The 16,134-nt window shown below is 55.6% G+C and overlaps 2 protein-coding genes across 2 annotated transcripts in view; one reads left to right on the top strand and one right to left on the bottom strand.

Annotated features, from left to right (window-relative positions):
• Positions 1-10,874, top strand: part of SLC22A3 (solute carrier family 22 member 3) — a 38,744-nt gene extending 27,870 nt beyond the window's left edge. The window contains exons 7-10 of the mRNA XM_006106005.3: positions 4,351-4,459; positions 5,182-5,294; positions 7,152-7,251; positions 9,440-10,874. Coding sequence (XP_006106067.1) covers positions 4,351-4,459; positions 5,182-5,294; positions 7,152-7,251; positions 9,440-9,500 — 383 coding nt within the window. The 3' untranslated portion in view covers positions 9,501-10,874. The remainder of the gene's footprint in view (positions 1-4,350; positions 4,460-5,181; positions 5,295-7,151; positions 7,252-9,439) is intronic.
• Positions 10,875-11,949: 1,075 nt separating this feature from the next.
• Positions 11,950-16,134, bottom strand: part of PLG (plasminogen) — a 38,489-nt gene continuing 34,304 nt past the window's right edge. The window contains exons 18-19 of the mRNA XM_006106003.3: positions 13,268-13,413; positions 11,950-12,316 (exon numbers count right to left, since the gene is read on the bottom strand). Coding sequence (XP_006106065.1) covers positions 12,155-12,316; positions 13,268-13,413 — 308 coding nt within the window. The 3' untranslated portion in view covers positions 11,950-12,154. The remainder of the gene's footprint in view (positions 12,317-13,267; positions 13,414-16,134) is intronic.

Here is a 16,134-nt window from a genome sequence, read left to right as displayed (position 1 = left end):
CCATTCCCGGGGAGTGGGGGCAGCCGCTGAGAGCTGCCAGCATGAGCAGCTTGGTGGAATGCTTGCTTTGTTGCCTCAGCGATGAGGCAAGAGTTCCACCCCAGCTGCGGAGGGCCTCTGGGCAGCGGGCACGGAGCGGCTGGGGGGCAGGGGATGCTTGCATCATTGCCCCATTGACGATACATGCGTTCTGGCCCTCGGGGCCTCTGGCCATGCCAGGTGCGGAACGCTTGTGTTGTCGCCTCAGTGACGAGGCAAGCATTCTGCACCCGGCTGTGGAGGGCCTCAGGTAGGCACTACGTAAGTACAGTACAGAGCCGCCTCGTTCAGAACAAGAAGGACGAAGAGATGTGAAGCCCTGCGTCGTACTGGGCTGGCTGGCGATCCTCAGGAGTGCCTGGCGCATTTCCCTCGTCCTCCCTGAGCGCATGAGTTCCCAGGGTTGCAGTGACTCCCACAACCAGGCGGATTGAAACAGCAGACATGGCTTCTCACCTCCTGCAGCCTGGACGGAGGGGGGGCGGGGCCAGGCTCCCGAGGCTCCAGGAGGGGCCCTCCCACCTCCTCCAGCTCCGGTGCTGCAGGCGGTCCGTTTCCCCCCCCCCCACCCCCCCGGAGGTTCCTAGGGAGCCTGGTCCCCGCCTCTCTCCGGGCTCAGGCGCTGGCCAGGGTCGCCTGACATCGGCCCGTCTCTGCCTCCATCTTCACACGGCCTTCTCTCGGCGTCTCTGTCTTAACTGTTACATCTGCAAAGACCCTGTTTCCAAACAAGGTCCCATTCTGAGGTTTGGGGCAGACAGGAATTTCGGGGGACACTATTCACCCCACTACACTGAGTTGGGCCTCTTTCTAAGAGGTGGGCGTCTTTATGAGCTATCGGCCAATACGTGTCTATTTAGTATCCATTGTCGTCGCTAAACGAGAACCGGGAACCAGATAGACGTAGTTCCTGGCCTCGGGGGGCAAGTGCAGGTGGTGTGGAAGGGGACGAATCGGGAATGTTGGAAACTCCTCCTTTCATTCCATTTTGAGTTTGGCCCTGCAGGGCTTGGGGTTTAATTTAAGAATGGAGTTTTCTAAGGCGAGCCTGCCATTCCCATCGCCCACGGATCGAAATTAAGTATTCACTGTGCGTGAAGTTAGGGAGGAGGATGGATGGAGTGAGGCCCATCAGCCCATGATGCACACTTTGCCCGGGAAGACCTCCCCGGCCCGGGGCTGCCTGGGATGGTTTCCCTGCGCAGCACTCAGCACGGAGGACCCAAAGAGCAGGCGAGGGCGAGTCCAAACCAGCGCCCCCGTCACCAGGGGGCGGGCTCAGCCACTGTGTAGAGCACACGTTCCTCTATGGGAAACTGTGAGACAAGGAGTCCTGTTTGTTCAGTCTGATCTGTTTAGTTTGGAGACATAACTTCCCATTTTAAGCGTTAGGGTTGCTCTTAGCGATGTCAAAAACTGACGGCTGCTATGTTAGACATTTTATGTCCACGTTCCGCAGATCCGGCTGTTTTGTGGTCGCACGCTGGTCAGGATGGACAAGAATAAGGTTCAGGTCCCTAATGCTCCACGTGAGCATGAGGTACTCGTGTTCCTCCCAGGAGGGGACAGTCCCCATGTCCATGCACAGAGCTATTGGACTTGGTGACGGGGCTTTTCCATCCCCTTAGAATAGTGGTTCTCAACCTTCTGGCCCTTTAAATACAGTTCCTCATGTTGTGACCCAACCATAAAAGTATTTTCGTGGCTACTGCATAACTGTCATGTTGCTACTGTTATGAATCGTCATGTAAATATCTGATATGCAGGATGGTCTTAGGCGACCCCTGTGAAAGGGTCGTTCGACCGCCAAAGGGGTCGCGACCCACAGGTTGAGAACCACTGCCTTAGAAGGACTGTCCCTCGGTCACTCTCGAGTCGCCAGCAGGATGGTAGCCCCGGGAGATGCTGGCCAGCCTTTTAGAGGAACCGGCACTAAGAGGATCCCACAGAAAACAGCTTCACCGACTTTCCCTCAACTGCGCACACCAGTCAGGGTCTGCAGCATGAAACTGGACAAAGAACTAGTCTTTCTGGCTGTACGTATCTCCTCTGAGTCTCACTGCTTTAGGCCCAAATTTCTGAAAAATAAAGAGCGTTCTCTGTCCGCCCTCATCTCTTCCATTTGAGTTTATTTGGGATGGCCGCAAACCCAGCACTTCAAGTCTGTCTTTTACTTTTGTTTCTCTTTAAGTGAAAAGTAGGCTCATATATCTTAATTCACATATTAGGGATTTTCACTACATTTTATTTCAAAACTCAGCACAGATGGTACATTCAGAGGAGATGCAAAATTGTGTTTATTTAAAATCCTGCTGCTTTTTCTTTGGTTCAAAAATTGATATATTCCCAGTAATCTCTAGAAGTTTGACCAAATAAATCCACATCCAGAGGGACCCTTTCTCTGGGTTCCCCTGACTCTATGGAAGGTAGTTTCTGCTTCAGTGCTCATTTTTACATTGTCTTGTGGTTCTTTGGTCATTGTTATCAAAAGATATCTATTGCCACTTCACCATGAGCTTAGCACATTGCTGGGATGATCACGAGATTTGTATAATATTCACACACCAGTTACACTTCCCAGCACATTGTTTTCATTTTATTCTTTAGTTGACAAACAGCGCAGTGCCCCTGGGACTTCCGGAATGCATTTCAACAACATCTCCATCCCTGTGTAGGGGCCGCTAAATGCTGGCCTCTGCGCTTGGAATGAGTTGAGGGTCTTTCAGATTAAGGTCAACCATGTCTCTTCAAGGGCGTCAACTTTACAGTGTTTTCTGAATGATTTTCTGAACTGACTAGATGTTTTTCATGGTGTGTGTGTTTGTGTGTGTGTGTGCGTGCGTGTGCTTTAATTTGATGTTGTCTGAATCTTTCCAGCAAACTGTCCTAGCCTCAGTTGTAAACCTAATTTGCATTGAAGTTGTCAATGGGACTCATTTATAGCGCGATCTTGATTCAGTAGAAAACGCCTATAGTTAAGAGCCTAACTCGGAAAATCGGGTTATTTCCACGTCCGCGGGCACATTCTTCTTCGCAGCCCGAGAGCAGTGGGTGGCTGCCCGGCCGGGCGGGAGCCCAGGGAGTCTGGGCAGCGGCTCCCACATTCCGTTCCCGGGACCTGGCAGCGCCCCACCCGCTCAGTGAGGGAAGGGGCGGAATGCCCTTCCCAGGCCCCCAGGCTCCCGTGAAAAAGCAGAGCCTGAATAAAACGCACGTTCCCAGCTGCTCTGGCCGGAGCAGAGCGGCCAGCACGGCACAGGACGCTGAGGGCCTCGGTGCGAGAGCTCCAGGTGACGCCCGCCCAGGGAAGCACCCAGTGCACCTGGCCGCCCGGCCAGGCGCCATCTACACCCAGTGTACCCGGCCGCCCGGCCAGGGCGCCATCTAAACCCCGTGAACCCGGCCTCCCAGCCATGGCCTGGGCTCCTGGCCATCCTTTCCTCTGCGTGCCCTCTAGACAGCTGCTTTATTTAGTGGGGTTAGCTTTTTTAAAAAAAATATGTTTTTATTGATTCAGAAAAGAAGGGAGAGGGAGAGATAGAAACATCAATGATGAGAGGGAATCATTGATCGGCTGCCTCCTGCACGCCCCCTACTGTGGATCGAGCCCTCAACCCGGGCATGTGCCCCTGACCAGAAGCGAACCCAGGACCCTTCAGTCTACGGGCCGACGCCCTATCCACTGAGCCAAACCGGCTAGAATCGTGCGCTGTGTTTGTCAGTGAAGGAACCAACTAGTACTTGGCAATCTGGCTCCTCTGGGTAATTTCTTGGGGAAAGGAGGGAGACTGGGGGTGAGGAAGACAGTGGGTGACAAACCCAGGGACGCGGCGCGGCATAGATACCCCTTTCCCAAGACCCAGCCCAGCCCTCGAGGCCTTGCTGGTCTCCCGGAACCAGGGGCATCTGGTGCGGGGTCACCGGCCTGTTGTCATCGCCGAGGGGTCTGAGCAGAAAAGGGCGCAGCTGGTTTTCCAGGCGCACGTGAGGGCCGCCTCCGGACCAGAGGCCGTGTGCGGGGTCCTCCCAGGCAGACGCCACTCGGAGCCTCGTTCTCAGCGTAGTGGCTGCTCAGCAAGTGACTCTCACACCGTGTTCCCAGAAAGGCAGGTGGCACTGAAAGAGCAGCCCGCGTCCTGGGGGTGGTGATCGCTGTTGAAATTCGGCTACAGCACTAGAAGGTGTTGATCACCTGTGCTGAGAATTAGCAAAGGCTCAGGGCTGCGAGGACAGTAAGCGAATGCCTCCTGTGGTTTGTAAACCTGCCCTGAGAGCTGGCCCTCACCCTGCCTCCCGTCCCTGTGTCCCCAGGAACACCCTGGCTGAGGACCACAGTGGCCACCCTGGGGAGACTGGGCATCACCATGGCCTTCGAGATCGTCTACCTGGTCAACTCGGAGCTGTACCCAACGACGCTACGGTAACCCCAGCACGTGTCATGGTTTCTCCTGAGTCGCTCTGCGGCCGAGTGCTTGGAAGCGACTTAAAAGCCGTGAAATAGTTCCCTTAGCTCGATGCTGTATGAACGTGGGCCTCCCTCAGCCCTCAGGGTGGCCTGCTCCCAGCTGGAGCTGCTTTCTGCATTGCCTTCATCCATGTTTTGTGATAGTATTTCTCACCCCGTATATTCACACACAGCCGTGGTTGCGTGGAAAGGCACCAGGCTGGAATCAGAAAAACCTGGTTAGCACACGTGCTTCGATGGGGGTTGACTCTGCCTTCACCAGCCTCACCTGTTTAAAGGCTGCCACCCCCCCTTCTGACCCCATTCCACGTCCGTGTCGGGAGCAGCCAGCGGCTGCGGGAGGAGAAGCCATGTGTGCAGGCGCTCGTGCGGATGGCTCCTTCCCCGGGGATGTGCCCGTCACAGCTCGCTGTCCAGTGGGTGGTGGGCGGGCTGCTGGCGGAGGATGCTGCCCCCCAGCCCCTAAGGCTCCCCCCCCGCCCCACCCCCCCCATGCCGTGCTCACCAGCTGGGGAGTGGTCCGAATGGAAAGGGTTTGCCTGGAGTGTAGAGAGCAGTCGTTTGCAAAGTTCAGAGCCATAGAAAAGCAAAATCCTGTTACAGTTTCTTAGCTACCTACATGTCTGACTATTTTGCTCCTCTTGAGCGTTGTTCATGTGAAACTGCTTTACCCGCAGGAACTTCGGCGTGTCGCTCTGCTCCGGGCTGTGCGACTTCGGGGGCATCATCGCGCCCTTCCTGCTCTTCCGCCTGGCCGCCCTCTGGCTGGAGCTGCCGCTCATCATCTTCGGTGAGACGCCGCCCGTCGGCGCTGGCGGGCTGTCTGCAATGACGGGCGCTTGGCATTTTTAGGACGACCGACCGTTGCGGTTTGGGGAGTCCATCTGCAACTCTTTCTTGTTTAGGTTCTGAGTTAAAATCAAATACAGTAAAACTCTTTTATGGTCTTGGGAATAACTAAAGACCAGTCATTTTCATGAGACCAAATTGGACCCACGGTGTGTTTCAAAGAATCCCCAAACCAATTACATTATTAAATGTTCTGTACCTGTCACTATCGGACTTCATTTGCTCGGATGCTGAGCATGCGATGCTGAAAGAGCGGAGGACCCAGGTCCCTCTATTATAACCTCTCTGATGGCCCCCAAGATCACAGCCTCCTTCCTGCCCCCAATCTCCGTAGAACCCTGAGGGGACAGAATCACAGACTGGGGGGGACCTGAGGTAATTCACCCCAGGGCTTCTCCAGTGCTGTTCCGCCTCTTCTCTGGGATCTCTCCCCCTCCCCCCCCCACCCCAGCAAGAAAGGATCCTCACCCAGCTTTCCCCCACCTCCCCTTCCTTTTGCCCAACAGTTTCAATTACCCTGAAAAGGCTGGGTCCCTGCTGACACATGCTGAGTAAAGGACACCCCCAGCAGCGTCAGGGACTGTGGAGTCAGCCTCTAACCACTTGGTGCCAGTGAAATCAGGAGAGGAACGTTTCCAATATTTCATGGATTCTGGTCCTCGAGCTCAGCGTTGAGGCTGTAGCCAGAACGGAAGAGCAAAGAGTGGGCCGTGGTTCAACCGAGACGAGTGGTCTTGGAGCCTCGAATCTGAGCAGTGGCCTGGCCTGCAGGGGGCGCTGGGGAGCCGGGCACTGGCGCTGGAGCGCAGGCTGTGCCTTTGCAGGGAGAGCCAGCTGTCAAACACAGGCAGGATTAATAATGACAGTGTCTGCAATATACAAAAGGCAGGCAACAAATGCACCTCATTGGCTCCTAACTCATTTGCATTTGCTGTATTCTCTGCGTTCCTGAGGCTCTTGTGTCTTTGTCTCTTTGTGGTAGAAACCCTATAGAGCCGTGTGCTGCTGCACATCTCGTCCGAGTGCCTCATTCAGCGAGGTGGCATCGGTAGTGTGCACTGTCCGTGGGGGAGTATTTACACCGCGGAAATTGGCAGCCGCTATAAATCAGGGCTTTCTTTTCTGGGGAGCCGGTTGGCAGACATTCGCCAGCTCCCCGCGAGGATAAGATGTGCAGAAAACAGGAGAGGATAGTGTTTCAGAAACTTCAACTCTGAAGATCCGAACAAGGGAGGCTGGTGCATGGGGATAATGTGAGGTTGTCAGGAGGATCCTGAACGAGGAAAGATTTGAATATGTTTCCTGCTGCTGCCACTGGGCACAAGGTGCTGGGGGAGGATTAAACACTACAGTGAGGAGCCTGGGAAAGACGCCAGGAGACGGGCCTGGGGCGAGGGGACAGGCCTGCAGTGGCCCCTGGCGGGAGGAGGAAAGCGGGGACAGGAAGCAGTGGCGCTCTAGTGTCGGGAACAGGGCCTGAGGGACTCCTCACTGTTGGCTTCTGTTTTCCCAGGAAGGAGCAGATGAGGCTTCTCTGAGGCCTTGGCACTTAGTAGGTGCTCGATAAGTAACTGTTCAGTGGGAGAGTGAACGAATGCCCACCAAGAAGAGCACGAGCGCGGGGACGGCACGGGCGGGGGGTAAGGAGGTCGTGGCAGAGGAGAGCGGCAGAGCTGGTGAGGTCACCGGGGCTGCAGCCGGGGCCAGTGGAGGCGGTGAGCACGCTGCTTCCCAGTGGCCACACCGAGAGGTGCGGGGCGGCGTGCGACCTGGTGGTGACGCCTTTCCCTGCCTGCAGGTGTCCTGGCCTCCGTGTGCGGCGGCCTCGTGATGCTTCTGCCTGAGACCAAGGGCATCGCCTTGCCGGAGACGGTGGACGACGTCGAGAAGCTGGGCAGGTATCGTATGGCATTCAGCGCCTCCTCAGTCACAGCGGCATTCAGGCCACCAGGGGAAGGAGGTACTGAGACAACTGACTGCCGCGGGGCTGACTGCCGACGGGACTGGCCGATCAGAGGGCTGTCGCGCTTGTCCCCTGAAGCAGCCCAAACAGAGGCTTACGCTGGTCTGGGAGTGACGGGCACTGGCTTATTCCTCACCCACCGCTCTGCTTGCGTGTCACCTGGGACGATGCTACAGGGTGGAGTTTGGGGGCGGGGGCAGAGTCCCCTCAAGCCCTGCCATGTCATAAAGGAAAATTAGGAAGAGAAACTTAAAAGGTGTGAAAACCGTGGGAAGCCCTCCGGAGCGTCACACACGCATGGGAAGGTCTTGCTTCAACAGGAAGTAGAAACACAGTTCTGCTAATTCTGTCATCACGGACCATTTCTTGGTTCCCACCGGGGTACGGGGCCAGGTCAGGGTCGGGGGTGCCGAGTCCTGTCCCCCAGTCACAGCAGTGCTAGCAGATCGGGGGGGAGGAGAATATTCAGGAAGCTTCCATGAAGCAGGGGACACGGTGGGGACGGAGCTAGGACTGACTTACAGTGAGAAGCTCAGACGTGAGGGGTAGCTCTCGTGGGCTGATGTGCCTGAAGGGCTGCTGGGCTGGGGTACGCAGGAGAGCACCCCAGCCGGATCCCAGGGTCAGAGGCAGGAGTTAGTGCTGGCTGCTGGCGGCATGGGCTGCATGTGGGGGCTGCTGGACTCCCACCCAGTCTGGGTGCAGTTCCTCCCCCATGACCCCTCGGTGCCAGTGATCCAAGGGCACAGCATTCTTCTGGTTGATTCTGCTCCTTTTTCTGCTCCAGTTCTTCCAGTTCCTATAGTGTCTGGATGCTCGTTTTCCCTGCACCCCATCCCAATGCCCTCTGCTCCCCGAAGTTCCACCTCTCCCAGTGGCTTCACTCTAATGACTAACTTGATAGGCGATTTCCTGACCTCAAGACTCGCCCGTCAGGGGTCAGATTCTCAAACTCCTCAGGGTAAAGCGGGGGACATGGGCATTTGGGGTCAGGACTCGCCTCCCAGTTAGTCCTTACCTCAGCGTGAGGCCAGCGGGAGAAGCCGGGTTCTGGGGAGCACAGGGCATCAGGGTGGGGTGCCGGGAAAATGAGCCTCCAAGCACTAGAGGAACGGGAAGAAGTAGAGCAACAAGAATTCAACTCACACACATTGTTTCTATGTTTATAACTTTTCATAACAAAAATTTTGATAAATTATTAATTACTAGAGGCCCGGTGCATGAAAATTCATGCACTGGAGGGGGGGGGTCCCTCAGCCTGGCCTGCCCCCTCTCACAATCCGGGAGCCCTCGAGGCAGGAGGCGACCCAGTGATCGGGGAAGGTGACACCCCATCACACCTCTGCTGCTGCCACTGCCGGCAGCACAAGCCTCGGCCGGCCCTGGTTACCTGCGCCTCAGGCTGGCCCTGGGCGGCTGGGGGGCTGAGGGGATTGGGGGTCTCTGGAGGCAGGCACACGGAGCAGCCAGGCCTGCCTGGGGTGGGCCCAGCCTTGCCGAGCGCCTGCCACCTCAGCGGGACTGAGGGTACTGGGCACCACCATCTTTGAGGGCGGGGCAGTCAGTTAGCAGATTCCCTCCTTATTGGCTGTGGGTGCCCCCATCTTTGTGAGGGCGTGAGGGTCAATTAGCATATTCCCCTTTATTAGATAGGATGCCTTGTCTCTCCCCTTGAAAAAAATGTCGTCAATGTGTGACTTGCAGTTTCATAGGGAGGCACTGTCACTGCGTTCCACAGCTGTTTACTCTGGAAAACAACCGCTTTGCACCGACTTACTGAAACCTGATGGCGTTTCCCTTCTAACAGGAGGGAAGCCTCAGGCCATTCACGCTGCTCTTTTGCTCACATATCAGCTCTTTCCCAAACCACGCGTCACTCATGGACATACATGAAGGATGCACGTGCCGTTCGAGGGTCTGGAGGCGGGCGGGACGAGGCCAGGAGAGGGGCCGCTGTTGCTCTGAGCAGGGTGTTCAGGAGAAGCCGTGTGTGTGTGTGTGTGTGTGTGTGTGTGTGTGTGTGTGTGTGTGAAACCAGCCAGGAGGCTGAGCGAGTCCCAGCAGGCTTCCTGCTGCTAGCCGTTCGGCCTTTGGTAAAGCCTCTCTCTTCTCTCCTTTGTCAGCCCGCCCTCCTACAAGTGTGGCAGGAAGCAGAAGGCCCCGGTTCCCGGCGCTCCCCTGTGAGGCGCCTGCCGGGACCACGGAGCGGCGCAGGCCGAGGCCGGAGCGACGTGCCCCGCAGACACCGGTGCCCGTGTCAGCCCGTTGCGCCGGGCAGCCCAGCTGCTTTTAACTCTTTACAAAGACATGCACACGACCCCGAGCATCGTTCCGAGATGCTGGAGGAGGTTTGTCCTGATGCTGGACACGTCTCTGACCCATGGGTGACAGGGACAAGAAGCCCCGTCCAGTGCTCACCGAGGCTCCATCGGGAGTTGGGTGAGCAACCAGGGACCTGGGGAACGTGGACAGAACTCGGGTCATCAGGAACCGAGGCTCCGGAACGTGTGTCCTGAGGGTTCCTGGGAGGATGACGATCCGGGGACTCTGCAATGAAGACACGGGACATCCGGACGGAGCCTGCGCTTTCTCTCCTCGCCTGGATCTGCAAGCCCCGCTGGGGATGCTCGGGCCTCGCCCCACAGATCAGCACGAATCTGTGAGGCCTGGGGACCCAGCTATTTCCTGTGACATCTGGCTGGTCCTGCGATGACTCGACACTAGAGCCCTGTGTCCGTGACTGAACCAGACCCGTGGGTTAGAGTGTCCTGGGTCGTAAGGTTGTAACCACAAGGGCTGTTTATCTTATATCTGTGAGTTCAGGTCTGTGGCGGCGCCCACGGTCAGGAGTGAGACACGTGGACAGTTCTCCTTCCGTCTGGACACGTTGCACTCGTTTTGGGAAGTAGCTCACATTTTAACGGAAAGGACGGGTCAGTGATCTCCGTGCTCGGAAGAATTCCCAGGGACGGACAAGCACGTTAGAGCTACTAACAGGGATTGGATCTTTCTCTTTTGTTACCGCGACTTTTCAAACGAGTTGACTACAAACCTGCCTGCTTTTCCTGACCTGCTTTACGTGCGCATCTGGTGCGTTTTCAGAGCCGGCGTCTGCCTTTCTGCAGGACTTTTTGACGAGTTCTTCTGTGTGGGCAGGCGCGTGGCACCAGAGGGAAGGGAAGACGGCGCCTCTGTGCACTGGGCAGAGTGCACGGTGTGTGCACGGTGTGTGCGGATGTGTGCATGGTGTGTGCGCGGTGTGTGCGGGTGTGTGCGGGTGTGTGCGGGTGTGTGCGGGTGTGTGCGCGGTGTGTGTGCACACGGGGCAGTGTGTGCGGGTGTGCTGATCGCACCAGAAGCTCCCTGAGCCCGAGAGCCCCTCAGAGCAGCTGGAATGTCCGTCTCCCGGGACGCCCGCGCTCTCTCCCCTTCGCTTGCCTTCTCGCATTTCCCTGCTGCGGGTGGCTGTGGCTCATGGGCACCGTCACCTTTGAATTGTACTTTGAGTTAATACTTTGGTTCTGATAACAATAAAATATTTTAAATTGTCAAGAAAAATCAATGTTTGCCTTTCGCTTCCTTTTGTTTTATTTTCTTTCATTCATTTATTTATTTTGGTCCTCACCTGAGGATATGCTTATTGATTTTAGAGGGAGGAAAAGGAGGAGAGAGAGAGAGAGAGATCAACATGAGAGAGAACATGGATTTGTTGCCTTCTGCACATGCCCTGACCAGGAATTGAACCTGAAACCTAGGAATGTGCCCTGACTGGGAATCGAACCCACAACCTTTCTGTGTATGGGATGATGCTCCAGCCAATGGAGCCACACGGGCCAGGGCTGCCCCTTCTCTTCCTTTTGAGCTGTGCCCCGTGTAACTATTCCCCTGTGACCGCGTGTGCGCCCAGCGGGGAGCCAGGCAGTGATGGAAATCAGTGAGCCGCCTCCATACATGCTTGTTGTTCCTGGTACTGGCCTGGGCACCTCCCTAACTCACAGGTGACCCAGGACAGGCAGACTCCTCGCTGGTCTGTGTCTCCTTCCGCTGCCCGTTAACTTCACGACACACACCTCTACCCACGGCGCCCAGAGCTGGGTCCCCGGTCGGGCTCTCGTAGCAGAGTTCACCGCCAAGGACAGAGTTCGAAAACGGGCATCTCCGGGCCAGAAAGGAAGACACGGAAGACGCGCGCCAAGCTGCCTTTCGCCGACAAGGTAAAATCGGGGTGACTTAGGAAGACTTCTCTAGGATCCCACAGGCTCCCGTCCTACATGGAACTCTTCCTTATGGGAGGGAGCGAGATCACTTGTCTGTTAGTGTCACGCTATTCAAAATTGGTGGGATGGACCTAGCCAGTCTGGCTCAGTGGATAGAGCGTCGGCCTGCGGACTGAAGGGTCCCAGGTTCAATTCCGGCCAAGGGCACATGCCTGGGTTGCAGGCTCGATCCCCAGTAGGGGTCGTGCAGGAGGCAGCCAATCAATGAGTGTCATCATTGATGTTTCTCTCTGTCTATCCCTCTCCCTTCCTCTCTAAAATCAATAAAAATATCTTAAAAAAATAAATAAAATAAAATTGGTGGGATGAACAACGAACGTGAAGACAGTGAAAACCCAATAAACCAAATCCAAGTGAGTACCGAGTTTATTTTCAGCAAATGCCACCGCGATGTTGTTCCAGAGTCCAGCTTCTCCGCAGCGACGCTGAAGCGAGCCGAGGTGGCGGTGGGGCGCCGAGCGCGGCGACTCCGTGTGATCACCGTCAGCGCCTTCCCGGCCGCCGGGCCCCCTACCACGTCCCGGCGCCTGCATCCGCCACGCGTCCCCCGCCTCCCAGCCACTAGTTGTTTTTCATGGTCTCCTCGATCCACTTGACAAACCTTGAGACGCGGACATAGACGCCAGGCTTGTTGGGGCGAGCACAGCCGAGACCCCAAGAAGTCACTCCTTGTAAAATGTACTTGTCCTTCTCGAAGCAGACCAGCGGCCCCCCGCTGTCGCCCTGCACAGAGGGAGGGCGGAGCCCGGTGAGGACCCGCCGGCAGCCTTGTGTTTGGGGGTCACCCTCCTTTTCCCAAGTGGGAGTTTTCACAGTATCTCAACACCCCTTGGCAGCCAGAGAGGCAGGTCCTAACGTGCTGTGTGGGCATCGCTGTGCCTGGCAGAGTCTGTGCACCAGACCCCACCGAGTGCCGTCTGCTGGGGAGCAAATGGCTGTCCTCCTCCCTCCTGCCTCCCTCCTGCCTCCCTCCTGCCTCCCTCCTGCCCCGGGGTTCTCTTGTGCAGAGTCACCCCAGGAGCCACCGAGGAGAAGCCGGGGCCGCTGTCCCTCTCCCGGTCTCCTGCCTGGACGGCCACCCCGAGTCCCGCCCATGGGATCCCGGAAGGTGTGTGAGCTGGGGCAGTGCCGGTCCCTCACACTCCCTACACCCGGCTGGAGCTCAGGTCCCCAACGGTCGGTCACCCTAGGTCAGTGGTTCTCAACCTTCCTAATGCCGCCACCCTTTAATACAGTTCCTCATGTTGTGGTGACCCCCAACCATAAAATTATTTTCTCGTTGCTACTTCATAACTGTAATTTTCCGACTGTTATGAATCGTCATGTAAATATCTGATATGCAGGATGTATTTTCATTGTTACAAATGGAACATAATTAAAGCATAGTGATTCATCACAAAAACAATATGTAATTATATATGTGTTTTCCGATGGTCTTAGGTGACCCCTGTGAAAGGGTCGTTCGACCCCCAAAGGGGTCACGACCCACAGGTTGAGAACCGCTGCCCTAGGTGATCTGACTCAGCATCGGGGCCAGGCCTGCAGGGCTGCTGGGCGACCTTCAGACCCACGGCCTGTGGGGGGCAGGTCCTCCCCAATGTTGCAGCTTTGGGGCCACAGGGTCTAAGGGGCCAAGACAGGCCACCGAGGGAGTGACCACCTCTGTCCTCTTACCTGGCAGCTGTCGGCGCCCCCGGTCAAGAGCCCGGCGCAGAGCTCCGTGGACTTGACCCTGCCGTTCAGGTACTCGTAGCGGTTGCACACCTTGTTCTCGATCACGGGCAGCTGCGCCTCCTTGAGGAGCCCGGCGCCGAAGGTGCCTGTTCAGATGGAAGACCGGTTACTGCGTCCCGCACGCGCTCACAAGGAAAGTTCCAGAACCACCGGGAGGCGATGGTAGGTACGAGTCAGCTCCTAACCCCCTGGCTCCTTTGTCTGTTTGACTCTTGGGTGGGTGAACAGGATGTAAGCGTTCCTGGTCCCAGGGCCTGGATTGCGTGCTCCGGCTTCTGGGTTTGCGGGAGGGGGGGGGGGGTTGCCTTGTCGTCTTTGGTTTCTTTTCTCTCTCCCTTTTTCACGATAAAGAAATGATTTTGTATTTTGTAAAGAGAGATTGAGAAACACATCACAGCGGATGCTATTTTTGTCTATTCCCTTTCGGGCTCTTTTATATGCTGCTTTTACTACTGATATCGCGCAGTTTTATATCTCATTTTTTCCCGCTTTATATAACACAGACTTGGTTACAATGTTGCAATCTTCATAATTGTTTTTTAATGGGAAGTGACTGCTTAACGGGTATGGAGTTCCTCTTCGGGGTGAGGAAAGTTTTCTGGAAATGGTGGTGCCGGTTGCACAACACTGTGAATGTGCTGAATGCCAGTGAATCGCGCCGGATATCGTAGAGATAGTAGATTTTGTTACATGTGTTTTACCACAGCATTTCCAACGAGAAGCGTAGCTGTCGTTCACCGAGAATTAACCTCTCCAGGCCCAGCTCGGGCTGTGATGGATGCCCCTGAACCCTCCCATAGCCCCCCGGGAGGGGCACGCTGGTCAGTCCCGTTGTGCCGGGAAGGGAACTGAGGTTTAGCGAGAGTGGATTTTGCTCCAGATTTCCCGGCGAAGACCTAGTGTAGCCGGGATTTGAACCTGGTTTTGTGACGTTGTTGCCCAAATTCTCGGCTACCATGCTCGCTGGCCAATGTTCCTTCCATGTTCTACACGTTTGTTCATACGGTTTGTTCATATTCCTTAATATATTTAAGTCCAAGTTCCCAAGAATGTTGTAGACATATTTATGGCTCCCAAAACATCGCCAAATTATTTTTCAAAGGGCATGACAGTGTCAAATGTCACTAGAAAAAGGTCACTCCCCCACACCCTCGCGGGTATTTAACGTTTTAAAAAGATTTGGTGATATAATAGGTGGAAATGACCCTAATTCACTTCCTAATGTACATTTCTTTTACAATGAGGGAGAGTAAATGTTCTCCTGTATGCTGGTTGTACTCACTGTATTCTTTTCTGGGGAAGAACTGCCTTTTTTTTTTTTACTTTGGAAAATTGAAATAGAGCCCTGGCAACCGCGCCAGAGAAAAAGCATTTTTTTTCCAAACCGACACGCCCAAGTACGCCTCACAAATCCCCCAGATTTCCGATGTTGCAAGCCCAGTTTTCACTAGTTTTGCAAAAATCTTTGCTTTGCGAGCACGGAGCGGCCAAGAGATGAGGTGCTCTTGTCTCCAAAGACCTTGAGTAACTGGGAAAATTGTCTCGGGGGTCAGCGAGCACACGCTGGTCTGGGGTGGACAGCAGGGAGGAGGACAGCCCTGTGGAGGGGCCGGAGAGGAAGGCCTGGCCCGCAGCGCTGGCAGCACGGTTGGAGGAGTCGCGGTGTGGAACCAGGTCACTCGACTGTCCTGCTCCTGCACCTGCTTTCTGAGCTGGACAGACCTGCAGGTGCTGGTGGCACACTCACTGTGTAAGGGGGGGATGTGGTCTGTGCGGACGCGCTGCCATCCGGTGGCCACTGTGGGAATTGCATTTCTGGGGCTGGAAGTGACTTTGGAACCAGATGCCCTGCTGGGGCCCCGGCGAGGGGAAGCAGGATCCCCGAGGGCCTCTGGGATTGCTGATGAGGGGCTGGCAGGAATGGCCCCTCGGCCTGAACACGGGTCTACCTTGCTTTGGAGCAGCGAAGCCAGGGAACATCTGGGGGCTGCAGGGAGAGGGGAGAATTCTGACCCCACACCAAGAGGCCGAGGCAACACGGATTGATCGGAGATCACTGTTGACGTGTAGGAAAACGGTCAACACCCTGGCTCAAGTTTTGTGACTCCTCCTGGTGCCGCAAGTCTATGAGAGTCACTTCCCAGCAGACACGCGAGTGAGGCCTGAGAGACAGGCGCCCAGGGCAGGAGGGTGTGCAGAAGAGTGTGGGTGGTGGGGGGACAGGAACAGCGAATGGGCCTGCGGGTCAGGCAGGCCGGTTCCATCAGGGCTCAGCTACACACAGGCTCCTTGATGGTTATTGTGATGGTGGCGATTATGATGATGAAGGTGATGGGGAGGGTTGGAGCTTGATGATGGTAATGAAGGTGGTGGTGGTGATGGTCATGGTGGTGATGGTGGTGATGATTATGGTGATGATTATGGTGATGATGGGGAGGGTTGGAGCTTGATGATAATGGTGATGATGGTGATATTGATGATGGTTATGGTGGTGATGGTGGTGGTGATGATGGTCATGGTGGTCATGGTGGTGATGGTGGTGGTGATGATGGTCATGGTGGTGATGGTGGTGGTGATGATGGTCATGGTGGTGATGGTGGTGATGTTGGTGGGTGATGATGGTGATGATTATGGTGATGATGGGGGGTGATGATAGTGATGGTGATGATTGTTGTGGTGATGATGGTGATGATTATGGTGATGATTATGGTGATGATGGTGATGGTATAAATGGTTGTGGTGGTGATGGTGGTGATGTTGGGGAGGGAAGGTTGGAGCTTGATAATGATAATGGTGGTGATGATGTT

The sequence above is a fragment of the Myotis lucifugus genome, unplaced genomic scaffold (assembly GCF_000147115.1).
Source record: "Myotis lucifugus unplaced genomic scaffold, Myoluc2.0 scaffold_748, whole genome shotgun sequence".
Lineage (NCBI taxonomy): Eukaryota > Metazoa > Chordata > Mammalia > Chiroptera > Vespertilionidae > Myotis > Myotis lucifugus.
The sequence above is the reverse complement of the archived record's forward strand: the minus strand, read 5'-3'. Positions and strand labels throughout refer to the sequence as shown.